The sequence below is a fragment of the Scophthalmus maximus genome, chromosome 13 (assembly GCF_022379125.1).
Source record: "Scophthalmus maximus strain ysfricsl-2021 chromosome 13, ASM2237912v1, whole genome shotgun sequence".
Lineage (NCBI taxonomy): Eukaryota > Metazoa > Chordata > Actinopteri > Pleuronectiformes > Scophthalmidae > Scophthalmus > Scophthalmus maximus.
This window is the reverse complement of record NC_061527.1, coordinates 21,958,262-21,984,868: the sequence shown is the minus strand read 5'-3', so window position 1 is coordinate 21,984,868 and position 26,607 is coordinate 21,958,262. Positions and strand designations below refer to the sequence as shown.

The following is a 26,607-nucleotide window of genomic DNA, read 5'->3' as shown; positions in this document are numbered from 1 at the left end:
CTCTGTAAACCCCCTTCAAGTCGGTTGTAAATTGAGTGCGCCGCCCACCAAACATGCTCCTCCACATCCCACCAGACGGGGCAGCCCACAGAGGGTGACGCAGCACCACTCTCTCGCCAACTTTGAGAATTCTTCCTCCGCTGCGACTCTCACCCATGGCTAGTGCCCAGTGTTTTCCGGCATCAGCATGCAGTTCCGAGTTTGGGATTGTGTCAAAGACAGCGAGACTCTGTTTTAATGCAGAGGTTGGTGATTCATTGGTACGCCCACAACAAGCCAGTGCTTCAGTGTCAAGTGACATCTGTTGTGAGGTTTTTCCCGGGGGTATGTAAAAGATTTATTTTCTGAGGTGGGAGCAGACTTTCATCTGTTGAACAGAAGTCGTGGTGCCCCTAAAGACCCCTTTCATCCCTGCTTCCACCCCAACACATCGGGCCGCAGCTAGAACCTTTCATGGGACACAGTTTTTCTTTCGAACCTAACCCCGTAGCAACATGCTAACCGCCACCAAACACACAAATCCTTAGGATTTTTTTCCTCACGTTGTTGCATGTCAGGTGGTGCCACACCAGCAGGGAGGACTTTGGCATTCATGTGTGGATGCCACACGAACTCGTGTGTGATGCGTCCTGTTTGCCGACCGTGTTTGTGAGCCTTTGTACCCTGCAGATCAGATAAAGGGGAAAAAGCATTCAGTAGCGTCACACAGATTAGGAAGTCCCACACGGACAGCTTCAATCTCTTAATCAGAACTGCCACTGCTCCAGAATTCATAGAAACACAGAGACATGAGGATCACATCATGAATTTCTCTTGGTAAGATTAATAGTATTTCATGTTTTCTGCTGCTGTACTGAACTACAATGCCGTGACTTTGAGACGGTCACACTCTCGAAAGAGAATGTGCCTCTAATTGTTTGTCTTCTTGGCAAAGCTCGAAAATAGAATCAAAGTTTCTTTTTTAATTTGCTGTTCAATATTCCTTGACCGGAGCGAATTTTCCTCAGTTTTTTAGCATTTTGTATTTCGTCAAAGCGTCAAACTTGTTTGACTACTGGTGAATTATTAGCAGAGCTGCAAGTATGTTCAGTTCACATGCAGCACAGGCTAGTACTGCAGTGACAAGTTAACCAAATTCTAAAGAAAAAAACAACAGTTGCTGCTCAATTCTATCAAACAGGTGACATCCTTTTAATTCACGTTTTTAGTAGAGCCCAACAGATATATCGGTTGATATAATATAATATATATAATGTGAGTCTTTCACAGGCATATTGGTGTCAGCGTTTATGTTTGCCGATATAACATTTTTTGTATCGTTTAGATGTAACGATTTAGATTAGATGTGCATTTATGTTTAGATTTTGTGTAAAATTTCATTCTTATTTTCAAATTCTATATATTTGGTTGTTTGTGTGTTCTCATTTTAATCTTTTTTTTCAGTTAAACTGTAAAATATTAAGCCTTAATTACATTTTACTCCTAGGGAATCATAGACATTTTTTTGTTATATCAATATATCCGCCAAAATATACCCGTATCGGAAATATTTTACTCCTTAGTATTGGTATCTACATGGGCTCCTAAAAATCCTTATCTCTACTTTTAAGCCCCCCCCCCCCCCCCCACACACACACACGACCCAATTTTGGCCGTAACCGAGACATTCTACGAGCGTGCTCGGTGACGCCGCGGGCTCCGGTGGAGAGGCCCCGGCCTCTTTCCGAGATCAGGTGTCCTGGGTCTTTGTGTATCCCTCACGATCTCCTCTGTGCTGCACAGGTCGGAGAGCCGCCGCTCGGTTTGTCCCAACGCTGATCCCCGATCAGGTCATTCTGTCGGTGACCTTGGTGATAAGAGTGAGACAGAGGAGGTTGACCTGTTGGGGGAGAAAAATAATCACTGCTCAGGCTTTTTATTTGTCCACTTCTGATGTTGACCTTGGATGAAATAGACATAATTAGTCAGGAAATATTTCACTGACCTCCTGTGGGTAAGCTTTGTTTTCAGCCACTTAAAGCAACTGCCAGGAGAATTGAAATGAGTGCCAACTTTCCTCCTTAGTAGGAGGGCTTTTACATCCTTTTTGGATCTTTTGTCAAGCCATGTGCCAGAGTTTTGTTTAAATTTCCCTGTTTCCTATCAGCCTGTGACTGCTGATGAACACTAGAAGACCGTGCCAGCTGTTGTGCAGTTTCTCCGGTGTTTGTGTTGTTTATTGGGTGTGAATTTTTAGACTTTACTCGTGTAGAGGGGTTAGAGTGGGTTAGTTTACAGTCGTGAAGCTGTGATGCAGTCTAAAGTGGCTTTTCTAAAGAAGCTCTTTTTATTTGTAGCACTGCTGTAGAAATGTGGGCCGTCTGTTTGCCTCAGTTTCATCTTGCAAATTGTCTTGCACACACGATCTTAGGATCTTAGAGGACTCGCATTAACACTCCTACACTCGCAGGCAGCACACCCGTGAGTGTCTGGTGATGGACAGCATGTTTCTGCTTTTCCTCCCTTGAAATTTAGCTTGAGATCTTCACTGATGAAGTGCAGGCTTTAAATATTGATAATATACCTTTTTGAGGGTTGAGTTTCGATAAGAAGTCGTGATTTGCTAAGCGCGCACACTTTAGGAGCACTTGCCTCCGCTTCAAAACAAGCGAACACGATGAGAGGAGATACATGTCATTCTGTGTGTATCAGGCCCGCCCCCACATGCTAGATAGTGTGAGTGTGTGTGTGCGTGTGTGTGTGCTCTCAGCTGAGCAGTTGTGCTCTGCAGTGAAGAGAGCGGAGAGTCTTCAATGATTGACTAAAATAAGTAGAATAATATTCATTAGACAAGTTTAGAATTGCATTGATTGCTGACACAGACCTCCTTGTTAGACGTGCTACTTAGGAAAAACATTAGTGGCAGCATGGGGCACTAGGCAATTTTAAACCAATACACGTTTTGCAAAAAATCAGCTAATATTTCCCTCACGGTCTGACCGCTATCAGGCTGTGAAATTTTTTCGGCCCAGTCCTGGCTCTTTAAATTGAGAAAAAGGTGCGAACCGCACCTCACAACACTACGTTTGCAGTTTGCAAACTTCACTCCCCTGACACCTTAAGAGACGTGATAGTGAATGACGCTACGACTCAGGGGTTTTGGCCCCTTGGTTAGCGAGGTGGTCTCACAAACCCGAGGCTGCAGGTTCGTGGCAGTCAGTGCAGTGAAATCGTCAACAACAACGAAGTGAGACACGTTTTCTCCAAAATTGCTTACTGCGACTTTAAAAAGTCCACTGAAAACACGCAGCCTCCATATCCATGTGGAAATCACAGTGATCAACATCTGAGCTTGTTTTGTCATCGAATCAATTTTCTTGGATGAAGCTACTTTGCCATGCAGGCTGAAGTTAATTAATATTTTTTCTGGTGAGTTGACGCTATAGAGACAGGAAGGAAACGCTGAGAGAGGAGGGGGTGGTAGGACACACAGCAGTGGTCTCCAGCCTAAATCAAACTGGTTATATGATCTGTGTGTTTACAACTTCGCAAGCAGGACGCTCCAACCAGGAATATTTACATTGAGCTGTCAAGGCACCAACAGAGACAATAATAAAGCAACATATTAATTTAGTCAGTATGTTGTGCTGCGTTATGAGCATACATGTGTAACTCGATCCAAAACTTTGAAAATACATAGTGTCTGAAGAAGACATTCATAGAATGGTCATTACAGGATCAACATATTTTGTATGTTTTAGTTTCTTATTCTTGAATAGTGTCACTTGAGAAGAGAGGTTACGATAAGGTTTAGAAAGATGATCGAAGCAAACCTTTCTCGGTAATGGACCTTACAATAAAAATATTTTCATGTCTATACACTTTATTTTTATTTTTAAAATCCAACCTCGTTCCCTCACCACAGGCTGTTGGAGACGGACAGCAAGTCGCTGCGCTCGATGAACGGCTCCCGGCGGAACAGTGGCTCCTCCCTGGTGTCCAGCTCCTCCGCCTCCTCCAACCTCTCCCACCTGGAGGAGGACTCGTGGATCCTTTGGGGGCGAATTGTCAACGAGTGGGAGGATGTGCGCAAGAAGAAGGAGAAGCAGCTCAAGGTGAGGCCGAAACGATGGTCTGACCCAGACCCGCTTAAGAGCTTACGACAACGCAACAGCATTAAGGGCTTAGCTGAGACACATTTGACCTGGCTTCTTCTCGAGGAGTGCTAGGGCAACGGAGCTGTCATTTTATAAATGTACCTTTCAAACATTATTTTAGTCATTTTTAGGTCTGCATTTTTGAATGTTAGAGCATTTTAGGTTGCTGGGAAAAGAGACAGGAGATCACATGATACAGTTTCTGCAATGGAATGGCTTTAACCTTTAAAATAACTTTAAAATCCAGGCTACATGGTCTTTCTTGTGATACACATGTGCCTCACGGGCATTCGTATCCATCTCTGATTGCCTCGATGCTACAAAGGCCCTATCTGTTTGAATGTTGACTCACTCCAGAAACAATATCTCAGTGACCCTGTTGTGTTGCCCTTGAATTTGCTATTTGAGTTCTTGACATTTGAAGCTAATTTTAGCTTCCTTGTTTCCACGGTTACATTTCTGAAGGTCTTGTGTTAACCCCGTGGCCAGTCACTGTCCGTGGTAGTCTGATTTAAACTGCACATGCACAGTGGAACTTTTGAGTGAACAACAAAAAACAGATTCCCCTGTTCAGCGCTGTGTGGGATCATCCGATCGGAGGCATAAGTCACTGCAGGGACTCGGCAGGGAACCTGTGCATTTCCTGTTTTTGAGCCAGTTGGTGCGAGTTCAAAGGTTTGAAACGAAGACGTTCTTTCTACTGCTGCTCGTCGTGTCACCTTAATGGAAACAACAGGAACATTGTTCTGGTCCATTAGTATTTCCAGTATTGAAACTGCCCAACAACTCTACAGTCATAGTGACTCTGACAACTGGATAGTCAGCCTCCCTTTCTCATAGCCCGTCATTACAGCGCATAATATATAATCCATTCACATCCAAAACGTGGTGTTGCCATTGCACGAGCCCGTAGATATATGCAAATGGGATGGAAAGGCCGTTTGTAGAGGAAAGGGTTAGTCTGTATTTCTGCGTGTGTAAATGGGGAAGTGTCACAAAGAACCAGTGAGCCGTCATGGGTGTTGTCATGTCATTTAACAGAAGTAGTAATGACCAGATGGGTGCAACCAGCCTGGGATATGAATCATAACTGCTGAGGCCTCCACAGGGTTTTCTTCCCCTTGGCTTTCAGAGAAACCCAGTTTCTGTTGCACTAAGAAGGAACATTGGATTGTTTCTCCTTGTCAGCAAAACTCCTGATGTTGTTGTTATTGTTTTCAATACTTTATGCTCAATGAAGACCTGCTGTTCTAGAGAAACAGACTTAGTTCAGTGGATATATCAGGTTAACTGTTGGATTTATGATACGTATTCTTCTATGTCCGACCCTGTCGAGTACTGGTGGGAATAAAAAAAAAACGAGCGATTAAAGAAGTGGCTCAGAAAGCAGCTTTTGTTCGCAGATAGCCGAGATGTTGAGACGGCGCTTTGTCCTTGCACAAAGCTCGGTTTGTCTCGTCTAACCTCCGAGTGGGGAGAGGGATCCCCTGCTGAAAGCCTGTGTGGGCGGGGACCTCTGCTCCAGATGCACCCTGGACTGACCAGATGCGCACGCACGCACGCACGCACACACACACAGACTCACTCAAGACCATGTATCCCATCGCACAAGGAAAGAGCAGAGTTCCCTTTCAGCACAGGAAATTGCCTAATCGAATTGTATCAGCAGTAATACAAGGAAACAAATCACAGCACCAAGTGCCTCACTGACAAAATTGTATTTGTCAGTGGAAATCAAGGCTCCATCCTCTTTTTTAAGAAATACACGTGTTGTTCTTTTTCTCCACATGAGGTCTGTCTGTTTTCTTCCACTTTATCTCTTTCAGTTCTCCACATAGTCCATGCACTGTTTTTGTTGTACACGTGCCCAACAACTTCTCATTTAAATTCCCCATGAATGTCTTTAAAAGTCAGCTAGATTAATATCAATATTTTTTTCTCTTTTTTTGCCCCCATAGGATCTTGTCAGAAAAGGGATTCCTCACCACTTCCGGGCAATAGTGTGGCAGCTGCTGTGCAACGCACAAAGCATGCCCATCAAAGATCAGTACTCGGAGCTGCTGAAGATGACGTCGCCCTGCGAGAAGCTGATTCGCAGGGACATCGCCCGCACGTATCCCGAACACGATTTCTTCAAGGAGGACAGCTTGGGCCAGGAAGTGCTCTTCAACGTCATGAAGGCAAGTCTCCATTTACGTCCGGAGAAACATGACTGTATGCAGATAAACTGAGCATGATGTGTACAGATAACACAAAGGGGTTAATTTGGCGTTAACAGCACTTTCAGGGTAAATAAATCACTGAGACTCATCCAGAGCTTGTTGTCGTTCCCTCAGGCATATTCTCTGGTGGACCGCGAAGTCGGCTATTGTCAGGGGAGTGCGTTCATCGTTGGACTGCTACTCATGCAGGTAATAATCCATCTTCCACCGCATGTACACAAATGCACCAATTCACCGGCTTCTAGAAAACAGCTCGACACATTTTGAGGTTTGACGTCACGCTGTCCTTTGTTCGCCAGATGCCAGAGGAAGAGGCCTTCTGCGTGTTTGTGAAGTTGATGCAGGACTACAGGTTACGGGAGCTCTTCAAACCCAGCATGGCGGAGCTGGGCCTCTGCATGTACCAGTTTGAGTTCATGATCCAGGTAGATACCTCACACTTTGGAGTCAAATGTTGCTGAGACTAGTCCTGTACACTGTACAGTAGTAATAGCGTGCATCTGTATGATTTCCTCCTCCCCGTGCAAGGAGCAACTCCCAGAGCTGCACATGCATTTCCAGGCTCAGAGCTTTCACACCTCCATGTATGCCTCCTCGTGGTTCCTCACCATCTTCCTTACGTCCTTCCCTCTGTCCGTCGCCACGAGAATCTTCGACATCTTCATGTGTGAGGTCCGTAAAATGCTGCTGACACCTGCTTTGTACTACATCCTGTGTCTACTTAAATTTATAAGTCAAGATTCTTTATCTTTGCATTTTTATTTGTATTTATCTAGCTTGCATTGTACTGCAGAAATCACTCTCTACAGCTCTGTGTTTGACTTTTGTTTGTTTCTAATGTTTCTGGTCTAAAAGTTGAACGTTATCTTGCTTCTGTCACTGTGGTGTTACTGTAGCATCAGCCAAACTGTCTGAATTGTGAAAGAGTTAACCCTTACATTAATACCAAGTCCTATAAAAGATTTATGGTTAACAATTACTCTAAATGCTGAAAGAAAAACACAAATAAAATGCTTTTAACTCTTGGAAAGGTTATCCATTAGCGCCACCTGCTGGAGAAAAGAAATGCAGTTAATATTAAATGGTTTCTGTGAAGAGTTTCGCCACCACCTTTGAGACCTGTCGTAGCAGTTTTTTTTGATTTGTTGATCCATTTAAAAAATCCATTTGCCAAAAGTGCTTCCTGAATCTGACGCCTCAGTAATCGCGGGTCTTTCCTCAGGGTCTGGAGATAGTTTTCCGTGTTGGACTTGCCATCCTTCAGATGAACCAGGCTGAACTCATCCAGCTCGACATGGAGGGAATGTTACAGGTAAATGTCACTGTAACCTCCACGTACCACGTCACACAAGCAGGTCAGATTTCCTGGTGCAAAATGTACAGCGCCCTCGAGGGAGGAACCTCTACTCCACCCGGTTAATTGATACACAGCCCATCCCAACTTGTACCTGTGCACATGCTGATATTTGTGTGTGTGTTAAACTTACCCTGCTTCTGTTTCCACCCTGTGCTCCAGCACTTTCAGAGAGTTATCCCACACCAACTCGACAGCGGCCCAGATAAAGTCATCCTGGCTGCTCATCAAGTCAAGTACAATGCCAAGAAGATGAAAAAGTAAGCACGACCATTGTGTGCTCATCACACAATACCAATTTTTTCTCCATGTAGTTATATTTTACACACAAACCTTGACATGTACATCAAATTGTGATGCCTCATCTCCCTCAGGTTCCATCACTTATATTAAAAATAAACGCCCAAACTCTTTTCACCCAAACTGTTTCATAACTTTATACTTAAAAGTTTAGCCATGACTCCAATGAATTTGATGGTAGCTAATTGCTTAGTTTGTGATGTTGAAAACACAAAATATTCCAGAAGATTTTAGTCTGCTTGGTTGTGTTGCATTTTCAGACACTAACCATAATTGTTAATTAATGGAACTGAATCTTTAATGTTAATGTATAATTTGTTATCTTATTATTTCTAATTTAATGTTTAGAAAAAAATGTAAGGGTAACACTTTATAAACACAATTAAAATACTATGTAAGTGCTTTGAGATGACGTATGTTGTGATTTGGCAGTATACAAATAAAATTGAATTGAAAATACATTTTAATTTTGTTAAATGAATTCAATTGTAATGAATTATGATCGTAATTATAGATTTCAGCAAAGAGAAATGTGTTATTTGGTGGTCATTTTAGGGAAATCCTATTTTTCCTAATTTGAAAGGAAAGCTTCATTTAATTACAATTAAATATCGAAAACTTTACTCTTCACATGTTGAAGATTTTTGCAAGCCTCTCCAGGTTACTATTGTTTAAAAGGAAATAATTAATTTAAATGTTTGCATTAAATGTTTTATTATTATTTTTCTAATCTAAAATATTGCAGGCATGTAAAACAGCAGATGCCTTTTCTTGAGTCATTTTATGATTCCTCCCTGTTTTTATTAGCACTATTCTTTTCATTCAACCCTGCGTTAGTTAAATTTTATTTGGTCTTCATTTGCTGAGCGACAATGATGTCCTCTTCAATAATTCTTTCAATTTTTTTCCAGGTTAGAGAAAGAATACACTACAATCAAAACTAAAGAGATGGAGGAGCAGGTGGAGATCAAGGTGAATGTTTGAGTGTGTTGGGGGTTAGTGCTTTGCAGGTTCTCATTTCCTCTGTTTTGTGTGACTTTGATATTCCTTGTTGTGCAGAGGCTGCGGACGGAGAACCGGCTGCTGAAGCAGAGGATAGACACACTAGAGAAAGTGAGTGTTCGCCAGTCTCACACTGCCCTCTGCTCATCGACGTGACATTAACCCATCCGGCTGTGCACGCACATCCATCATGCATCTCGTCTTTCACTAACTGGGCTGCGTTAGTCGAAAGTTGTCCATTGTTGACTGGTTTGGTGCATTTTCCGACTGTTAGAAACAGAGGCTGCATTTTGTCTTAGTGTCATGGTGACAAGTAGTGGAGTTGAAAATTCAACCACGAGCTGAAGCAGCCTGTCAACAAGCCTGTCTGATGGTGGCGGCTTGATGCTGGTCAAGTCGATACAAAGCCTTGCATGCCGAGTTGCACCATTTGTATCATCCTGCACCTTTTTTTTTGTGTCACTTTGAACGGGCACGACTGCTGCCACGGAGGGCGAAGGGTGACTGCTACCCGTCGTTTGCCTGCCTGGCGGAACACGGTGGTCCGTTAGTTAAAAAAACAGCTCGAGGCTGCTGCCCTCTGGTGTGACCCCGTCACTTAACTCCTGGGACCTCATTAACGCTCCACTAACTGAAATCGTTTTTTCGAAAGCTTGGATGAACTGCATCCCAGTCCAGAGCTTCTGTTCAGATAAAATGACACGTAGCTCCTTAACTTTTCTGCCTGTCCTGTGCCTTGTTTCCTGTCTGACACCTGTCACTGCGCTATCAACACCACTCAATTCTTCACTTTGTCACCAGCTCGTTTTTCACCTTTTCCGCCACACGCCTGCACGCAATGTTCCTTTTTCCACCCCTGAATGTGAACATCAGTCTGTAAACAGGGAAAATGAACATTGCTTTTCTTCTCTGAAACAATCAGTTGTTCTTTTGTGTGCTTTAAACTGTCCTCTGTATTCTCTCTCTCTGCTGTCTCTTGTTGATGTTTCTGTTTTGTAGGAAAGTGCTTCCTTGGCAGATAGATTGATCCAGGTATATTCCTCATTCTTCTCGTCCCCCCCCCCCCAATCTCTCTTAGCAGTGCATGCTCATGATCAGTACAACGAAAGATGGTAACAATGCAGAATCAAATTAACTCCTGATGATTATCTGAAGAACTAAACCAGCTCATATCAATCTTGAATTAGTGCATGAAAAAACACATTGGGACTATCACAGATCATGCTGAATAAAGCTAAGAAATTTAAACGTGAATCACACATTTATACATTTACAAGTAGCATGTCCTTAGAGAACCCATTCCCTCGTCTTCTGCTCTGATTTGCCCCCCCCCCATTCCGCCCTCTCGTTTCACTTCCTGTCGTGCTCACCTCACCCCCCTCCCCGGTTGGTTATGTCCCAAAGGGACAAGTGACTCGCGCTCAGGAGGCAGAGGAGAACTACCTGGTCAAGCGGGAGCTGGCCACAGTCAAACAGCAGAGCGAGGAGGCCAGTGCTCAGCTGGAGCAGGCCAAGAGCACCATCAGGCAGCTCCAGCAGCAGCCACACGCGGTAAGGAGGTCCACAGAGTCGGCAGGTGGCAGGTCGGAGTGGGGGATTAGAGCACAAGGCTCTAGATCCCACCTACTCTGCAACATCCACACTGTTTTTGATGTGCAGTGCTGAAACCTCAGCCTGACCATTTTTTGCTAGAGTGCAAGAAGTGTCTTCGTTGCCCTAGCAACAAAAAAAATCTAAGCAGTGGCAGACGAGAGCTTCTCTCACTTTGCACATCAGCTTTGGGTTAACGATCTGTTTTGGCATGCATGGCTTCAAATTGGGACACGGGGTCCTTGACGTATCAAGCTGCCGTGTACAGTCGTGAGTGAATCAGCAGTCGTCTCACAGGCCGGTAGATTTCACACCCGACACCCTTCTCACACAAACACGTCTCTCGACCTGACGCCGTTAATTATTGATGGTTGGATTCCAGATGGTAATGTGCAGGCGTTTCCGTGTTCTACATAATTTGCTATCAAGCTTCACGAGCGGTCATGAATTATTGATGTGAAAGAGAAAGACAGAATGGATTGTATTGGGCATCGAGATGCATCGTCTTATTTCTACCAGATGAATATAACTATCTGTTGGACTGGAGTTAACGTGTGACATTTATGGAAGTTGAATATTTCATTAAATCCCAACATTGTGAACACACAGGTGTAGATATTTTTTTTTGCTTTGTTGTCTCCACCCCACTCACTTGTCCTGCTGGTTATAGAAGGGGCCCCCTCGGTACTCTGAGGACTCCGTCCTGCAGCTGGAGCAGGAGCTTGTACAGGCCCGGCTGAATGAGGCAGAGTCCCAGTGCGCGCTCAAGGAGATGCAAGACAAGGTCCTTGACATAGAAAAGGTGAGTTACTGAACCTTCGACACTGTGCTGCCTTTAAAAGGGGCAGTAAGCGTTTCCAAAACAATACACGTTTTGTAAAAATCAGCGAATATTTCCTTGCGGTTCGCTTGCAGTCGGTTCTGTGTGCGGGGCAGAAAAAAATCTGGGTTTTTCGTCTCAGCCCTGGCTCTATAAATCGGAAAAAAGGGTGCGGACGGCACGCGAGCGCAGTTTGTAAACATCACTAGTCGCCAACTTTAGAGACGTGTTAGCGGCCAGAGCAGTAAAATCACAACAACAACAAAGAGAGAAACAAGCTCTCTCCCAAATCGCTCATAGTTATCATTACGTGATCCAGCGAAATGGGCTGCGCACCTATACAGGGTTCCCACACGTCCTGGAAAACCAGTGAACAATTTTCCAGCCATGGAAAACGAGAGAAAAATGAAAATGTCCTGGAAAATCTTGTGTTGTCCTGGAAAATTATTAAAATATTTTACTATTTTGCTTGTAGCTGAGAATGAACTACGAGGTAACTAAAACGGCCATCTGAAAGTTCACCAGATTGATGGATTTAACTTTAAAATGTACCAAATATTCTCTCATTGCCGTTTTTTAGCTCTTCCCATTGGCAAAACCTCATAGCTCCCCTCTATGTCTTTGAGTGTTTCACCTGGCATATAGCTTCAGTAGTATCACCTATATGCATCAAATTGTGTAGGCTTGTGGGACTCAAGACGAACAACTTTTGGCAATACACTGCATTAACCATACTCAACAGGAAGTGAGTTGCCAATCAGGACAGAGAAAAAGAAGGACTTCACAGTACTGTCAAAATCAAATGCCTATCGCAAAAGTGTTACAGAAAAGGGAAGAGCTGGCAGTTGCAGCAACAACTGTCAAGAGACTACACTAAACCCCATGAGGAACAGTAAATGGCGCGATTCCTGTCTGTCATACCAGCTACATCATCACTGAAAATGTACTGGAAAAGTCCTGGAAAATATATCTGCTGCTGTAATATTTACCCTCCTCTCATGCCTTTCACAGCGAAACACGTCTCTACCGGATGACACCAACGTGGCACGACTACAAGAGGAGCTGATTGGGGTGAAGTTGCGGGAAGCGGAAGCTGTGACTGGCCTGAAGGAGCTGAGGCAGCAGGTCCGAGACCTGGAAGAGCACTGGCAGGTGAGGCGACCCAACATGTCAGAGCACCAGACAACCACAACATCCAGTCTTTGACAGACAAGTGCAAACTATGAACCTCTCTGAAATAGACAAAATTGCTCTTTTGTGGTAGTTAAATGTAACTTTCTCTCCTCAGCGTCACCTGGCGCGCACCGCCGGGCGCTGGAAGGACACCCCGAAGAAGAACACCCTGGGCGAGCTACAGGACGAGCTGATGAGCGTGAGGCTGCGCGAGGCAGAGGCCCAGGCCGAGCTCCGAGAAACACGGCAGAGGACCCTGGAGCTGGAGACGCAGGTCAGAGTTCACATTAATTCATGTTTATCCTGCACTTTCAAATGCTTGGCATTTATGTCTGGAAAGTAAGGTGGATGCAGTGTGTGTCTATTAAACAGTAGAAAAATGTTTTACCTGCAGTGTTACACAGTAGCCTCTAGGTGGCATCAGTCCTCTGACAAACAGCTCAAACTTGTGTGGTTCAGTGCAGAGTCCCCAACTCACCATTTTCAGGATTCAGATGTATCTGTGGAAATGTCCAAGTAAAAAAAAGAAGATTTTGTATTAAAATGTAACTTCTTTACTCACACAGAGTCAGATTCACAGCAACCAGCTGCGACGGGCGGAGCAGGAGAGCCGCTGTCTCCAGGAGCGTGTGCAAACGCTGACAGTGCAAAACAAAGATCTGCATGTGCAGCTGCAAGAGATCAAGCGGAGACAAGCCGAGATTGAATGCAAGGTACGAGTTGCCGCCGGACACACACACACCACAGCAAACACCGGGGCAATTCACTGTGGCAGAACCTGTGAAATATCGGCATCCAGCTCCAGCAGGAGGAAGCGACTTGTTCTGATATTATCTCTGTGCTTGATGCATCTGACGCTGCTGCTGCTAGAATTATGTTAAACGCTCTTGTTAACACTCCCCATCCTTTGGGAAAGTCCCCATTCACGATTAACACACACGCACAGAAATATACAATATACAAACGCTGTCCAAATACAATACTAGCACTGGCCAATCAGCTTCTACAGGGCTCGGCCAGAGCTGCTGTTGTTGAATTTATGTTGCCGTTGTCTGAGAGTTTTGTGCGGTGTGTGTGTGTGTGTGTGTGTGTGTGTGTGTGCGTGTGTGCGCGTGTGTGCTCGCTCGTGCGTGCGCACGTTGTTTCCCCCTGAAGAGTAAAGAAGAGGTGATGGCAGTGAGGCTGAGGGAAGCTGACAACATTGCTGCGATGGCGGAACTCCAGCAACAGATCTCAGAGCTCGAGATTGAGGTAAAGTTCCGACATACTCCCCCGTCACTCCCCTCTGTCTCTAACATCACACACCAAAGCGTTGTGTTTCCTCAACTTCCAACCTCAGAAAGTATTCAGGCCCTCCATTTTTTTTTTGCACACGTTAATGAGTTAGATATTTTATTTAACACTCTACACTCAAAAATCCATAATGAGACAACGGAAACACTTATTTCAGAAAATGTTGTTAGTCTTTTAAAACTCCTCACCCTGTGACTTTAATTGATGGAAGGAAGAGTAAGAAGCATGTTTATTCATGTTATCTGCTTAATTTGGAATGAATGTACGTGTGGTTTAGTCTGAGCTCTCATACAGATTTCCAATATATCAATCTAAATCTGACGGCAGTTGATGTGTTTGCTGCTATTGCCATGGAGACACTAGTGTGGATCTCGTCCACACAGTCCTGATGAAGCGGATTAGCTCAGTCATTTTGATGCACAGCCACCGCACCGAAAGTGGAATCAGGAGATAGAAGTGCGTGGGGCACGGATTTCAGATGTGCATCATCTTGTTTAACAACCACAAATCTGCCTGACAACAGAATTTTATAATTTTCTGCTTATATATTCCAAACCTTAAATTGACGTTTTTGTTTCTTGTATTTCATATCAAGAAATGATTTGTCTCCTTTTGTAGTTCTGCACAAAAGTTAAACATTATGGGTGATGACTAATAATCAGAACTGGGCAGAAGAGCATATGAATATCCTGCAGGCGCGTGTCTCAACCAGCGTGAAGAGTGAAGAAACCGGTATTTATCCCCAAACAAATGTAACGCCACACACAACATGGGTGACCAAAACAAATACCGGCCTGTTCTTACAGCACAGTGATAACTGATTACAGATCAAACTAGAATGGCACCACCAAGGCACAACAGTCCCCTTGCGTTAAATCAAGCCAAACAGCAGACACACTTAGATATCAGTCGTGTTTGCAAATGTCACAAAACGACCCTCTTGAACTCTAAACATTGTGATATAGAATTCCTGGATCGGCCCCTATGGCCAGATCTGTGCCAAAATCTGATGGTGGTTCTTTGGGTGATGCCCCTGTCTTTCTTGGCCTGGGATGAATTTTGGGAGCTCATTTAAATCTGCTCTGCCAGGAAATAGTCTGGATCCCCTCCATTGGAGAGTGATTCCCCTCCGGCAGAAATCTTGCCGGTCCAATCACAACTGATTATCTGATAACCGCGACACGGTTTAAACCGACACGGAGAGAAGCAACCTTTGTAAACAACCAACAATGCTGATGAACGAGACTCTGACTTAAAATACCCGGCGTTTTGTAATTTGTCCTACAAAAAACACACTCGCTCACAGATATTGTGGAATCATCACAGACATCTCCTCTCTGCTCTCGTCTGTTGACATGTTCGCGACGCTCAACAGACGTCACATGATTCGTTGCTCTCACTGGTTGTCAGTCTATCCAATTGCTTCCGGAAGCCTTTTGCCCTGCGTCTGTTGGCAGCTCCTCTTGGAAATTAAAAATGAACCGAGAGGCCCCAGACCATCAGTATTTGACTATTAGTTTGGCTACGCCAGGCTACATCTTTCCACCGAGTTTCAAGGAAATCTGTTTGCGTAACCTTGCTGACAAACCAACCAACCAACAAACGAATTAGAATGGCACTCAGTAGAGCGCATACCTCCGCCAAAGTCCAACTGTCTCCTCAAATTTAATCAAGCTGCATAAAAGTTCCCAAACTTGTAGATCTCATTCCCCTAAATATGACTTATCTAATGATTCCCTGTCACAAAATGTCACAAAACCCTGACTCTAGCAGTGTTAAAGAAAGTGATTTAAAAAAATAAAACCTGGATCAGACCTTTTGTCTGTATCCACGTCAAAGTGTACTGGGTTCTATCTTGGCCCATGTCCTGTCCTTTCACCAAGTTTCGGAATAATCCATCTAGCAGTTTTTGCGTAATCCTAATGACAAACAAGCAAACCAACCAACCAACAATTAAAGGGACAGGGGTGAAAACATAACCTCCGTGGTGGAGGTAATAATCTAAAAAAGCAACAGCAAAGCTACGTTATGAACCATGAACATGGCAACAGGCAGCGATGGTGTCATCTAGTCAAATGAATATTTAACATTTTTTCAATTGCAAAAGATTATGAATATGCTTCTATGATGAAGTCAGGATGAGGGTTTTGTACTTAGAGCTGGACTCTGTGTGTATTTCTGTCTGATGTGGAAATCTTGGTAAAGGGCTTGTTGGTTGTGAACTGCGGTGACTTGTTTATCATTCTCAGGTCTATAAATATTGTATGTTGTCAGAAATATTGTCATTGCCCTTTTGAAATCTCTCAGTATTCTGAGAAGGTTTAAAAGAAATTAATGTTACAGATGAGTCAAGTTGTTTTGTAGTGTGTTTAAACTTTAGTATGTTATAAAACACTCATTAAACGACATAGTAGTTGTACTGGGATAAAAGCATATTTGTAATAACAATAAAGCGCATCCTGAAGAGATGTTGTAATGACTACTGCGGCCTCATGGGTCAGGACGTCAGCATCACGTTGTGATCCCATTGCAAGATTGTCTCTTGTTGGCAAATTATGTACTTTATTAAACACTCAAAATGTCCTTATATCAGCGTTCAATAAACCAGTAATTCAATATTTTCATACTGCGTATAAATGTTAAACGTCGGGGTCAGGGTTTAAGTTAAGATCCACAGATTCTGCTTGAGTGTCAGTTGCTTGTCTTCAGTCGCCTCTGACGCAAAGCTCCGGTGGAAACAGTTGTGAACTCTGGTCCGGTGGGGTGGGCTTGATTCAAACACCCTTTGTGAACGTAGCCCCGGGTAAAAGGCGTTTCCAGGTAGTCTTAGCTGTAGACTCAAGACTATTTATAAGTATGACACCTACAAAAAAACAAACACTCCCCCTCTTCGCCTTCATGGGCCTACACATTCACACAGTGTGGTCTGAGGTTTTGTTACCAAGAGATAGAGCAAAAACATGCAACACCTTACCACTACCGCCCCCTATTTTTTAAGACTGCACGATGAACTCTGTTGAGCGTGTCGACAAAATGCCCTTTATTTTCTCCTTACTTTGCTGTATTTCATAAACGCCAGTTTAGGAAAAGTGTTGCAGAGGCTTCTTACAGCTTTTTTTCAAACTTAAATTCAGTACTAGATCTAAAGCCTGTGTGGGCTGAAACCATGATGGCACGATTTCTTGCTTTGTGATTTGGTCGCCCGCTCTATAAGCTGTGGTTAAACATTTTACCTCAGTTATAACTAAATAGAAAATCAGTGTCTTGTTTTTTTTCGTGCATCGAAGGCAAAACACGGTCGGTGGTGACAGTTTGCAGCTTGGTTTTTGATGTGAGGCCGGGATCAGGTTGGCTTTGTCTGAGCCTGGACGTTCTGAGCAGAACGTGAAGGTGATGGAGTGATCGAATCGAATACTGCAGAGATTGAATGTGCAGCTACAAATGGACAGAAACAAGTGAGTGAAGCTCAGATGCAGGACTGTGGATCACAGTCGGGGGCCACGCTTTGCTATTGTCTCTGGGCTGATAGGAAGTGGTTTCTCATCTTGAAGTAGAGACTCTACCAAAGGTGACATGCATGGTTTATTCTGAGGTTTCTATGACCCCGCTCAGAGATTTATACTAAATGTTCGAGCCTGTAAAGGAAATGTATCATCTGTATGATTCATCAGACTCTCTCGTTTTACACATGCTCATAGAAAAAAAAGCAACCTGCGCAACGGCCTTAAATGTTATCGCAGCGTAGTGGGAAATTAATTATTTTTATTTACATGAATCATATCTGTTCTTTACTGAGAAGCAGATGAGTGACGGACCGCAGCGGGGGAGTTTCACACGTCCGTCAGAGATTCAGAATAAATCGTACGTCACTGCCACGACCACTGTCAAATGAAACTTCTCTTAGTTCTTTTTAAAAAAAATTTATTTTACTCACCTGATGTGATGATGATGATGATGTTTGAGATTAATCTAAGAATGTTTTTGCCAGATTATCAGATGTATTGTCACTGTAAACTGACTTTTGTCGCTATAAAAAAAAGTCAACGGTTTCTTCTTTACTGTTATTGTGGCACTAAACAAAGTGAAGCGGACTTCACATGCTGCCGGAACGTGAGGAACGTATTTTTCTTTTGACGTCCTCACCGGCCACAGTCCTGACACCTGGCGATTCAGGCAGCTGAGCACCAGGAAGTCTTATTAACTGCCTGGCCCCCTCAAAAACAACCCGATTCCTGTAATAATCTCACTTGTTTAGACTTCTCCTTGTGAGGAGAAAAAAAGGGCCTACTGGGATCCGCTCAACTGAACCGCATCTTACCACAGGAATCAGAAACCCCCTATCTGTATTTTGAGGTGTTGGCCAGGGCCAGAGAAGACCCGCACTCACCCCCCCCCTGCTACTTTGGGCTCTGTACAGTCTTCCTTTTTTCTTTTTGGGTCTCAGTTGTTTCTGTGCTGCAGCCTGTGGTTTGAACTCCACTGTGCGACCTTTACCGGTGTCACTGCAGAGATGGCAGGTTCAAGGGTGTAATTGAGGTTTGAACGTGTGCGTGTGAGTTTGTCTCCAAATCTGCAGATGTCTTCGCCGAGGAAAGTAAACATCACATGGCCTGTTTTTCACTGTTAGAGCCTCATCCCCATGGGCCCCTGGAGGAAATCAAGCACAAATGACACTGTCTTTGCGTTTCCTCTGACATCTGTCATTTTTGTCCGCCCGCCACACGCGCCATGTACTTGGGGCTCTGGCGTCGGCTGCCGTTTGTCTTGAATGTGCAGTGGCTCACGACAGTAGATATCAGTGGTTATTCATGAAGGCGTGCCACTGAGATGTCCACAGACTCTTGTCTCTCTCTTCATTTACATGGTGCCCAAATACGTCTTCACCTCCGCCCTGTATCACCTCACATCTCTTCTCCTTCCAACAGAAAGAAGAGGGGAAGGTCCAGGGCCATCTGAACCACACAGACTCCAGTCAGTACATCCGCGAGCTCAAAGACCAGATAGCAGAGCTGAAACACGAGGTGAGACTCCAGTGCTAATCACGTCGACGGGCCTTTTTTTTTTATTCCCTGTGCAGATTCTGATTTTGTTTTTTGCCATTTCTTTGATCTGGCGTCTCAGTAAAGATCGACAAAATTCCCTCAGATATGTTTTTTGCTTTGAAGCTAACAGATTAGTCAAAGTGTCAACTACACCCAGACACTTCCTGTGTGGAGCTGACTTTGAACACCTCTCGTAAATATCCTCACAGATGTGATGCGCGGACGGTTCTACATCAAGCTTATTAACGTGTGGAGCCCAGATAGATGACAAAAAGGTCTACCTACATTTTGAGCTTTAAAATTATAATGTAGTCAAATCAAATTTGACCTCATTATTTCAGTTTTTTTTTTTACTTTAAAACTGTATTCCAAAAAAAATAAATATATATATATATAGCTACATAAAAATACAGTATAAAGTCATGCTAATAGAACGTTTGCCAAACTTGTTTCCAATCCTGTTATTTTGAATATTTAGATTTGTTTGTTTTCTGGGTAATGGGACTGATATCGATATCCAGACTCTGGGGAGGGGGCCTGTTATCACACCCCTGAGAGATCCCTGTGTGGCCCGTTAATCAACACACCTCCCCAATCAGGGATCACTCCCTGGAAAAAATGAAATAACGATACTTATTGAAATAAACCACCTTGTGGTTATTTTTTCCTCCCTTTGTAACATTGATTGAATGATTTAGTTTTTCCAGTGGAAGTGAGACGATAAGTTGTGGAGTGATTTAAACCACTTGTCTCAGGGTGCAGTAGGAAAACTGATGAATTCAAAAGATATCAGAGAAGTGAAAGCATTTCCCCATAAATCTACTTTGACTCTTTGTTCAGTTCGCATATACTGTGTAGTGTGCACTCTTTTCATAGAAACAATATCACATCATTACGTCGTTTGCCTTAACTGAGAGCAAGCAAGGACAAAAACACTTGACCAAAAGTCTTTGTTTATTAAAAGATAAATGTGAGTAATTAGGTGGTTAAATCGAACTATGTGCATTACGCTGCAGACACACAGTCATGTCCCCTCCAACTTTAAAATTCTGCCCAGCGGTCATCCTGCGATGAGTCATGCCCAGTTCTACCTCAGAGCGTGAGCACTGAGCAAACCTGAAAGTTGAGCGTCCCACCACCCTCCTCCCTCAGAGTCTGCGTTTGACAAAAACCCGCATTATATTGCTGGAAATATTTACTGCTGCTGCCTCTGCCTGTCATATGTTGATTAGATCACAATTTCAACAGGAAGTGTAGATGGGTGTAGGTTGTTGTTGTGTGTGTTGTGTACCGTGCTCTGAACCGGCCTCTTGAATGCGTCTCTTCCTACATGTCTGTTGCGAGGCAGGTCACGGCAGGTGAGTTGGTACACATGAACTTGTGTTGGCCATCGCCTGATGGGGAAACATCTCATTTCTTATCACATCAACTGGTTTGTTTTTGGTTGAATTGCTGCCTGCATTTCTGATTTGTTGGAGACATCCCATTCTGTATGTGCCGGTGATTATGCTACAATATCAACAAAACAGCCATGTTGTGTCAAATGTCCTCACGCTCACCGTGCTTCCTCTCACAGATCCGCTGCTTGAAGGGACAGAGGGGCCTGGCCGGTCAGTCCACTTTTGATGGGATCCACATCGTCAACCACTACGTGAAGGACGACGAGTCCTACCAGTCTTCAGATGAAGACGCGGTCAAGGCGCCCGCCCTCCAGGGCGCACAGCAGAGGAGCAGCGGCCGAATCCGACTGCGCCCCAACCTCGGGGACACGGATAGCGAGGAGGAGGAGGAGGAGGAGGAGGAGGAGGAAGAGGACGGGGAGGCCCTGCGGCTCTCTGTGCCTCAGAGCGGCAGCCACACGTCCACAACTGTGTGACAGGCCACCTGACAGAGGGAGGGGAGAGGGGGATGGGGCGGGGTTCCAGCTGCCATTTCAGAGGACGTCCAGAAGTCTGGATTTGGATCAGAAAGGAAATGCATCATCATTTCATATCATGAGAATCACACTTGCGGATTTAGTTATTTTCTTTTGTTTACCTCCGTTTTTGTAGTTGTTGTTGTCGTCGTCATCGTCTTCTTGAGGGCGGCCGACACCTGACAGCTGGCAGAACATCGGCCTGGATGAAATCATGTGGAACATATCAAACTCAACTGGGACAGAGACCAGAGGAGGGGTGATGGGTGGGGGGGAAATTCTGTCTATAACTGTTTGTCTGTCACTCCTAACACCCCCCCCCCCCACACACACACACTGCCGGTACAACACAGAGCAAGAGACTGTGCAATAAAAAAAAACATTTTATGCTCTACTACAACACTTCATCCGACGTATTTTTATACTTTTAATTTTTTTTATTACAAATGAACATCAAAAATGTATTGATGCCCGTTACTACTAACTGTCCATCATGCAGAGGCAGAATTGTGAGTGTGTGTGTCCTACAGTGAGGCCTACAGGTCTTGAGACCACGTTCGCATCCAAACGAATGAGAAAACGACATGTTCATATACCGAATTACGCATCTATCGTCTGGACGAGTTTGGTCGGAGCCTGGTATCAAAGAGTGTGACGACGACTGTCCAGGCGTCAGCGCGCGCCGCGTGCCTTCCACTAGGGCTGGTGTATCACAAGCTCACTTTGATCTCTGCATTACTTGTAGATATGTAAATGTGTATCATGGTTGTTTTTTTTGTTTGTTTTTTTCATTTCCTTTTGAACTTGAACATATGTATCTATTGCATATCTGACTTTTAGAATATATTGTACAATTCAGAAGAAAAAAAAAGGGACACGCTAGGTTTTGTTTAATACGGTCACAGAATGAAAAAAAGAAAAAAAAGAGCGAGTGACCTCACGTGGTTTGTGTTCAGGGCAGAGGACACGGAGAAGGAGCACGGAGGAGGAGGACAGATGTTTCCTCACTACTGTTGCTATTGTTACGAGTTCTGTGAAAAGAATCCCCAGCCTGACTTTCAGAATGAGCCCGGCGCAGAGAAGCAGCAGCACCGGCTGATGAGTCGAACACGAGTCATCTCCATCGCTTGTTTTTTGTGTGTATCACAAATTTGAAAAGCGAATGGACGAGAGACCGAGGGGGAACTTGAGATAACGCAGATGTACATGTAAAACGCTCTGTGACACAATCTGGAGAGTTGTACCAAAGTGTGCTAGTGATCCACGGGTCAGTTCCTGGATGCGTACGACTCCCAACACTAACTCCAGGAGGCTGAGGAGGAGTTGGTCTTCATCGTGTGGCCCTGACAGGAGAGGAACACTTGATGGCACTTTTGAGTCTGCAGTGCAGTAAGGGACACACACGGCAACACTTCACTGAGATTGTTGTGTGTATGTTTTTGTGAGTGTGTGTGTGTGTGAGCGAGAGGGAGACGAGTTCATAATAAAAGTGTTTGATTAAGTCGCTGCCTGGCGTGTCTTCATGTGCGAGGTTGCCTTCAGACATCGGGGTGTATGGGCTGTGTGTTCTGCGCTCTGCCTTCCCCCACGTTTCAGGAAGTGATTTCTCGCGGTTTTACAGAACTGAGCCTCATCTTTCTGAATCGTTTCATGCAGAAAACCACATTTTTAAAAATGCTACTTTTTTCTCCTCAGGGCACTCTCCCAAGATTCACCAGGTATGTATTATTATTGAATGCTGATGAAGATGGTTTATTTCATTTAATTCAATTATTATTACTTATCAGATATCCAGGGCAGTCAGGTTGTGCCGTGAGATGTTCTACTTTATTTTTGCAGTGATTGATTGTGATGTGGATATTTGGAAGTGAAAGTCGGTTATGGTTTATTCAAGTCTTGTTTTTAAACCAGTGAAACGTGGCTGTGATTTAGTGGTCAGATGAATATTGGATTTAGATCATTTCAAATAAATCCCTTTCTTCCATAACCTACTGCAGGTTTTTTTTTTTAATACACACAATCTGACAAAATAATTGTAGAACAACTTTTCTGAACTGTTCACTACGAGGACAGACAATGTGGTGCCATGCGGGAGGCGATGAATCATTTGGTGTTTTCGCATAGAGGCTTTAAAAAAAAGAAGAAAAAAAAAAGAAATTACGCACAAGTAATAAGGAAATTCAGAGCAAATCAGTTATTCAATCAGTATCGTCGTTGTTATTGTTGGGACATTAAACCCTTGACGTGTACGGCAGGATGGCACCGTCGGTCGTTATAGCGCAGCGTTGCGACACCGCGGGGTGTGTGTGTCGGCCTATCCGTATCGTCTCCTCCGGGCAGCTGCAGCAGACGAGGCCCTGTCCCCCTCCTCCTCCTCCTGCACTTTTATCGGGTTTGGCTCCATATCTCCACCGACACGGTGTCCGGATGTGGCCGCGGCCGCGCTGCGCCTAATCGAGCCGGGACATGTGGCGCTTTGATTTCCTGTCCCTCGTCCGCCGATAGGCCGGGGGCCGAGCTACACTTTGTGTATGACTGAATCACAGACTCGACATGATGGGCCGAAACAGAGATTCATCTTTTTATATATATAGGTGAGCTGGTTTATTGATAAGTATGTGGCGGTGTATGATGCAATTTCTTTTAATCTTGAATGGGCTCTATAGTAGATTTCCTTCATTGCACGTGCAGGTGGTAACTGGCACCGGGACCCTCTACTTCTGGTGTCCGGTGCGTAATGACGCGCAACAGGCGCAACAAAGTGCGTCCTGGGCGAAACAGACCGCGGACTGTCTCTGCGACGGACTCCTTCCCTCGGAGCATGACGCGAACAGTAACGTGAACCCGTCACCGCGGGCGTGTGGACGGCGAGTGTCTGTCACATAATGACCGGGTGTGTGTGTGGGCAGCAGACACCAAACTCTGTCATGCGTGGACTCCTGGATTCCGCAATAATAAGGTTTAATCACGAGGAGATTCGTCCGTATTTTATCATCGCTTTTTTTTCTCCTTTCAATGAATTGATTGTGTTTGCATAAGTCACCACAGACCTGTGGGGCCGGTGAAGGTGTCTTCATAAGTGGAGGTTCAGGGCCCCCCACTTATTACCGCTATACGCGCTGAATGCAGGATCAGATCGAAACACCCCGGGGTGCGCCTCCGCATGTCCTCTCCCCTCGTCCCCGCTCCAGAGACAGATTGAGTAAAGCCCTGATAGAAACATTTAAAAACCGTGTCATCACTCCCCCTGATTTCCACGGCCTCCTCTGCGGGCACGAGCCGCAGCCTGATCGTGGGGGATATACAATGCAAATCAAAAAACCATTCGCACTTGGTGTCTTTATATGTGACTGCTGCTGATGATGATTCAGTGGTGACGCTCGAAACTAAAGTAGGGCAAAGGTCGCAGCAGCGCGTCACGGGCCCGAGTCAAGTCCTGAAATGAGTTGGAGCTGATTTTAGGGTGACAAGAAGTCGCCCCCTTATGTTTTTCCTATAAAAGAAAAGAAAAGGAAACGAAAACGCTAAACACACGGACTGAGCAGTGGGAGAGGAGGGAGGGGGGGGGGGGGGGGGGCGCAGAGTGACACCTGTCTGCTGCAGGCAACACCTGGCGGACGGGGCGGGCCGTGGCCGGCGCATGCGCCGTGGTCAGGTTGAACTCCGTTTAAAAGAACAAACACTTGGACCCTCGTCTCTCGCCCCCTCCCTCTCCTCTCCTCACCTCACCGCCACACAACCACAGCGGACATCAGGCGCGTGCAGGCGGCAGACAGCGCTAGCAGCACTCCTCCCTCCGCAGCTGGACCTTCATCACCGCCGCGGTCCTGGTCCTGGTCCTGGTCCGGTCCGGTCCCGTCCCGTCCGCTCCCTGCAGCCCGGAGATGCCTCGCTCCTTCCTGGTGAAGAGTAAGAGGGCGCACAGTTACCACCAGCCCCGCACGTTGCAGGACGACCACAGCCGGCTGGACACGATACTGCCGCACATATCCTCAGGTATGTGTGCAAAGTGTTGACACTTTCTGCGCTGCGTGAATGCCATCTTTAAACTTGGTTGTTTTTTTTCATTCTTTAATGTAGCCCTAATTAGTTGTTTTTTTTATAACAGTAGTTTGTTTGATACATTTTACAGGAGAATTGAAAAAGTGATGAAAGTATTTCATGAGGCAATAATGAAGGTGGAAAACTCATGTTCACACTGTTGGTACTATATTTTTTTTTTCCGAACAAAAAATCACTTCGATAAATGTATTTCAAAGGCGTGATATTTATGATAAGCGTGATCATTTTCATTATATTATTATTCTACTATATCACCATCGTTTTTTCTCTGATATTGCATTATGGGTTATGGTTATGAAGTATAATAATGTAATAACTACTGGACTTGCCTTTGCGAAATGTTGATATTATCTAAGAAACCTAAGAAGTTTAGTACCATAACAGTAATTGTAATCCATTTTAAGTTTTTAATTAAATCCCCAACAGCAGCCGAACACTGTGGGACATTGTAGCTGTGCAGCGGATTCAAAAATAATACTAATAATAAATAAAAACATTATGGCCTTATTTCCGTGCCTGACTCTCCTGTGCTGGTCCTCACAGAGGCGGATAAGCTCCCCGGGGACACCGAAGTGACGGCGGAGAGCTACGGCCTCTCCCCGGACTTGCGGCTGGCCGACGTGGGAGACTTCTTCCCCAAGTCCCCGCTGAGCTGCACCGGCAGTCTGTGCGGCCGCTCCCCGGACTACGAGGACTTCTGGAGGCCGCCGTCCCCCTCCGCATCGCCGGGTAAACACACACACCACTTCATCTATATACTGCTCCTCAAATCAGGTCAAAATGGTAAATGTTTATTCCGGACACGATACTGAATAGGCCTGTTACCATCTTATTATATTTTTTTTGAAGCATTTGAAATATATTGTGGTATTTTCATTTTACTGCATATTTGGACAGCCGTGCTATTACAATACTGGGTTGAAGCACAGTATGGGATTGTACAACATCCTATGACTAATCGACCGTGCTTATTTATTATCATAGCAGTGTATTTGTTTATATATAAAACTGCACTTGCATCAGTCAGTGATCTGTTACAGTGAACACCTCCTCTCCATCATCTGATGGTTTCTTCATCACCTGGGAATATTCTCTGAGAGCATTGCACGACTCCTCACGGGTCCCGGGGGGCCCTGGTGCTGCCCCCCTCCCTTTAGCCATGTCACTGGTTTCATTCAATTTTAATTTTCCTCCCTGTTCCCCCCTCTCTCTCTTTCTCCCTCTCAGCTGATTCGGAGAAGTCTCTGTCCCCGCCGGTGGACGAGGCCCAGCCCTTCACCGTCCCCTTCCGGCCGTACGCCTGGAGCAGCTACCCGAGGCCCGGGCTGGGGCCCCTGGTGCAGCAGGGTCTTCACGCGGGCCTGGAGGTGGACAGGGGCCCGGCCGCGCTGGCCTTCTTCGGGGAGCAGCGTGCCGCCCACCCGGGCCTGTACTCCGAGCGGGTTCTGGGAGAGGAGGCGTACGGTGACTACCGGAGGCACGCCGCCGCCGCCGCCGCTCTGCTGTTCCCGGACAGGGGCCTGCGCGGAAAAGCTCACGGCGCCAAGGCCCCGTCCGACCTGCTGTGTCCCAGCCTCGTCCTGAACGGCGCCTACAAGTGCGTCAAGTGCGCCAAGGTGAGGACGGAGGGACTACGGGGAGCGGCCAGTAATCCTTGCAGAGAGTCACACGAGCCCGTAACTTCTCCCATGAAATGTG

At 45.1% G+C, this 26,607-nt stretch overlaps 2 protein-coding genes across 3 annotated transcripts in view; one reads left to right on the top strand and one right to left on the bottom strand.

Moving 5' to 3' along the window:
* Positions 1-26,607, top strand: part of LOC118317680 (EVI5-like protein) — a 29,491-nt gene that overhangs the window by 1,542 nt on the left and 1,342 nt on the right. The window contains exons 2-22 of the mRNA XM_047336904.1: positions 3,905-4,094; positions 6,095-6,316; positions 6,473-6,547; positions 6,658-6,783; positions 6,887-7,030; positions 7,581-7,670; positions 7,875-7,972; positions 8,924-8,984; positions 9,072-9,125; positions 10,014-10,046; positions 10,419-10,565; positions 11,275-11,406; positions 12,436-12,576; positions 12,713-12,871; positions 13,164-13,310; positions 13,753-13,848; positions 18,816-18,911; positions 20,509-20,802; positions 24,630-24,843; positions 25,453-25,638; positions 26,137-26,525. Coding sequence (XP_047192860.1) covers positions 3,905-4,094; positions 6,095-6,316; positions 6,473-6,547; positions 6,658-6,783; positions 6,887-7,030; positions 7,581-7,670; positions 7,875-7,972; positions 8,924-8,984; positions 9,072-9,125; positions 10,014-10,046; positions 10,419-10,565; positions 11,275-11,406; positions 12,436-12,576; positions 12,713-12,871; positions 13,164-13,310; positions 13,753-13,848; positions 18,816-18,911; positions 20,509-20,802; positions 24,630-24,843; positions 25,453-25,638; positions 26,137-26,525 — 3,094 coding nt within the window. The remainder of the gene's footprint in view (positions 1-3,904; positions 4,095-6,094; positions 6,317-6,472; positions 6,548-6,657; positions 6,784-6,886; positions 7,031-7,580; positions 7,671-7,874; positions 7,973-8,923; positions 8,985-9,071; positions 9,126-10,013; positions 10,047-10,418; positions 10,566-11,274; positions 11,407-12,435; positions 12,577-12,712; positions 12,872-13,163; positions 13,311-13,752; positions 13,849-18,815; positions 18,912-20,508; positions 20,803-24,629; positions 24,844-25,452; positions 25,639-26,136; positions 26,526-26,607) is intronic.
* LOC118317685 (protein SPO16 homolog) overlaps positions 20,829-26,607 on the bottom strand; it is a 31,933-nt gene continuing 26,154 nt past the window's right edge. For both annotated transcript variants that reach the window (XR_004795491.2, XR_004795490.2), the window contains 3 exons: positions 24,572-24,746; positions 20,970-21,049; positions 20,829-20,884 (listed from right to left, as the gene is read on the bottom strand). The gene's annotated coding sequence lies outside the window, so the exon portion shown is untranslated. The remainder of the gene's footprint in view (positions 20,885-20,969; positions 21,050-24,571; positions 24,747-26,607) is intronic.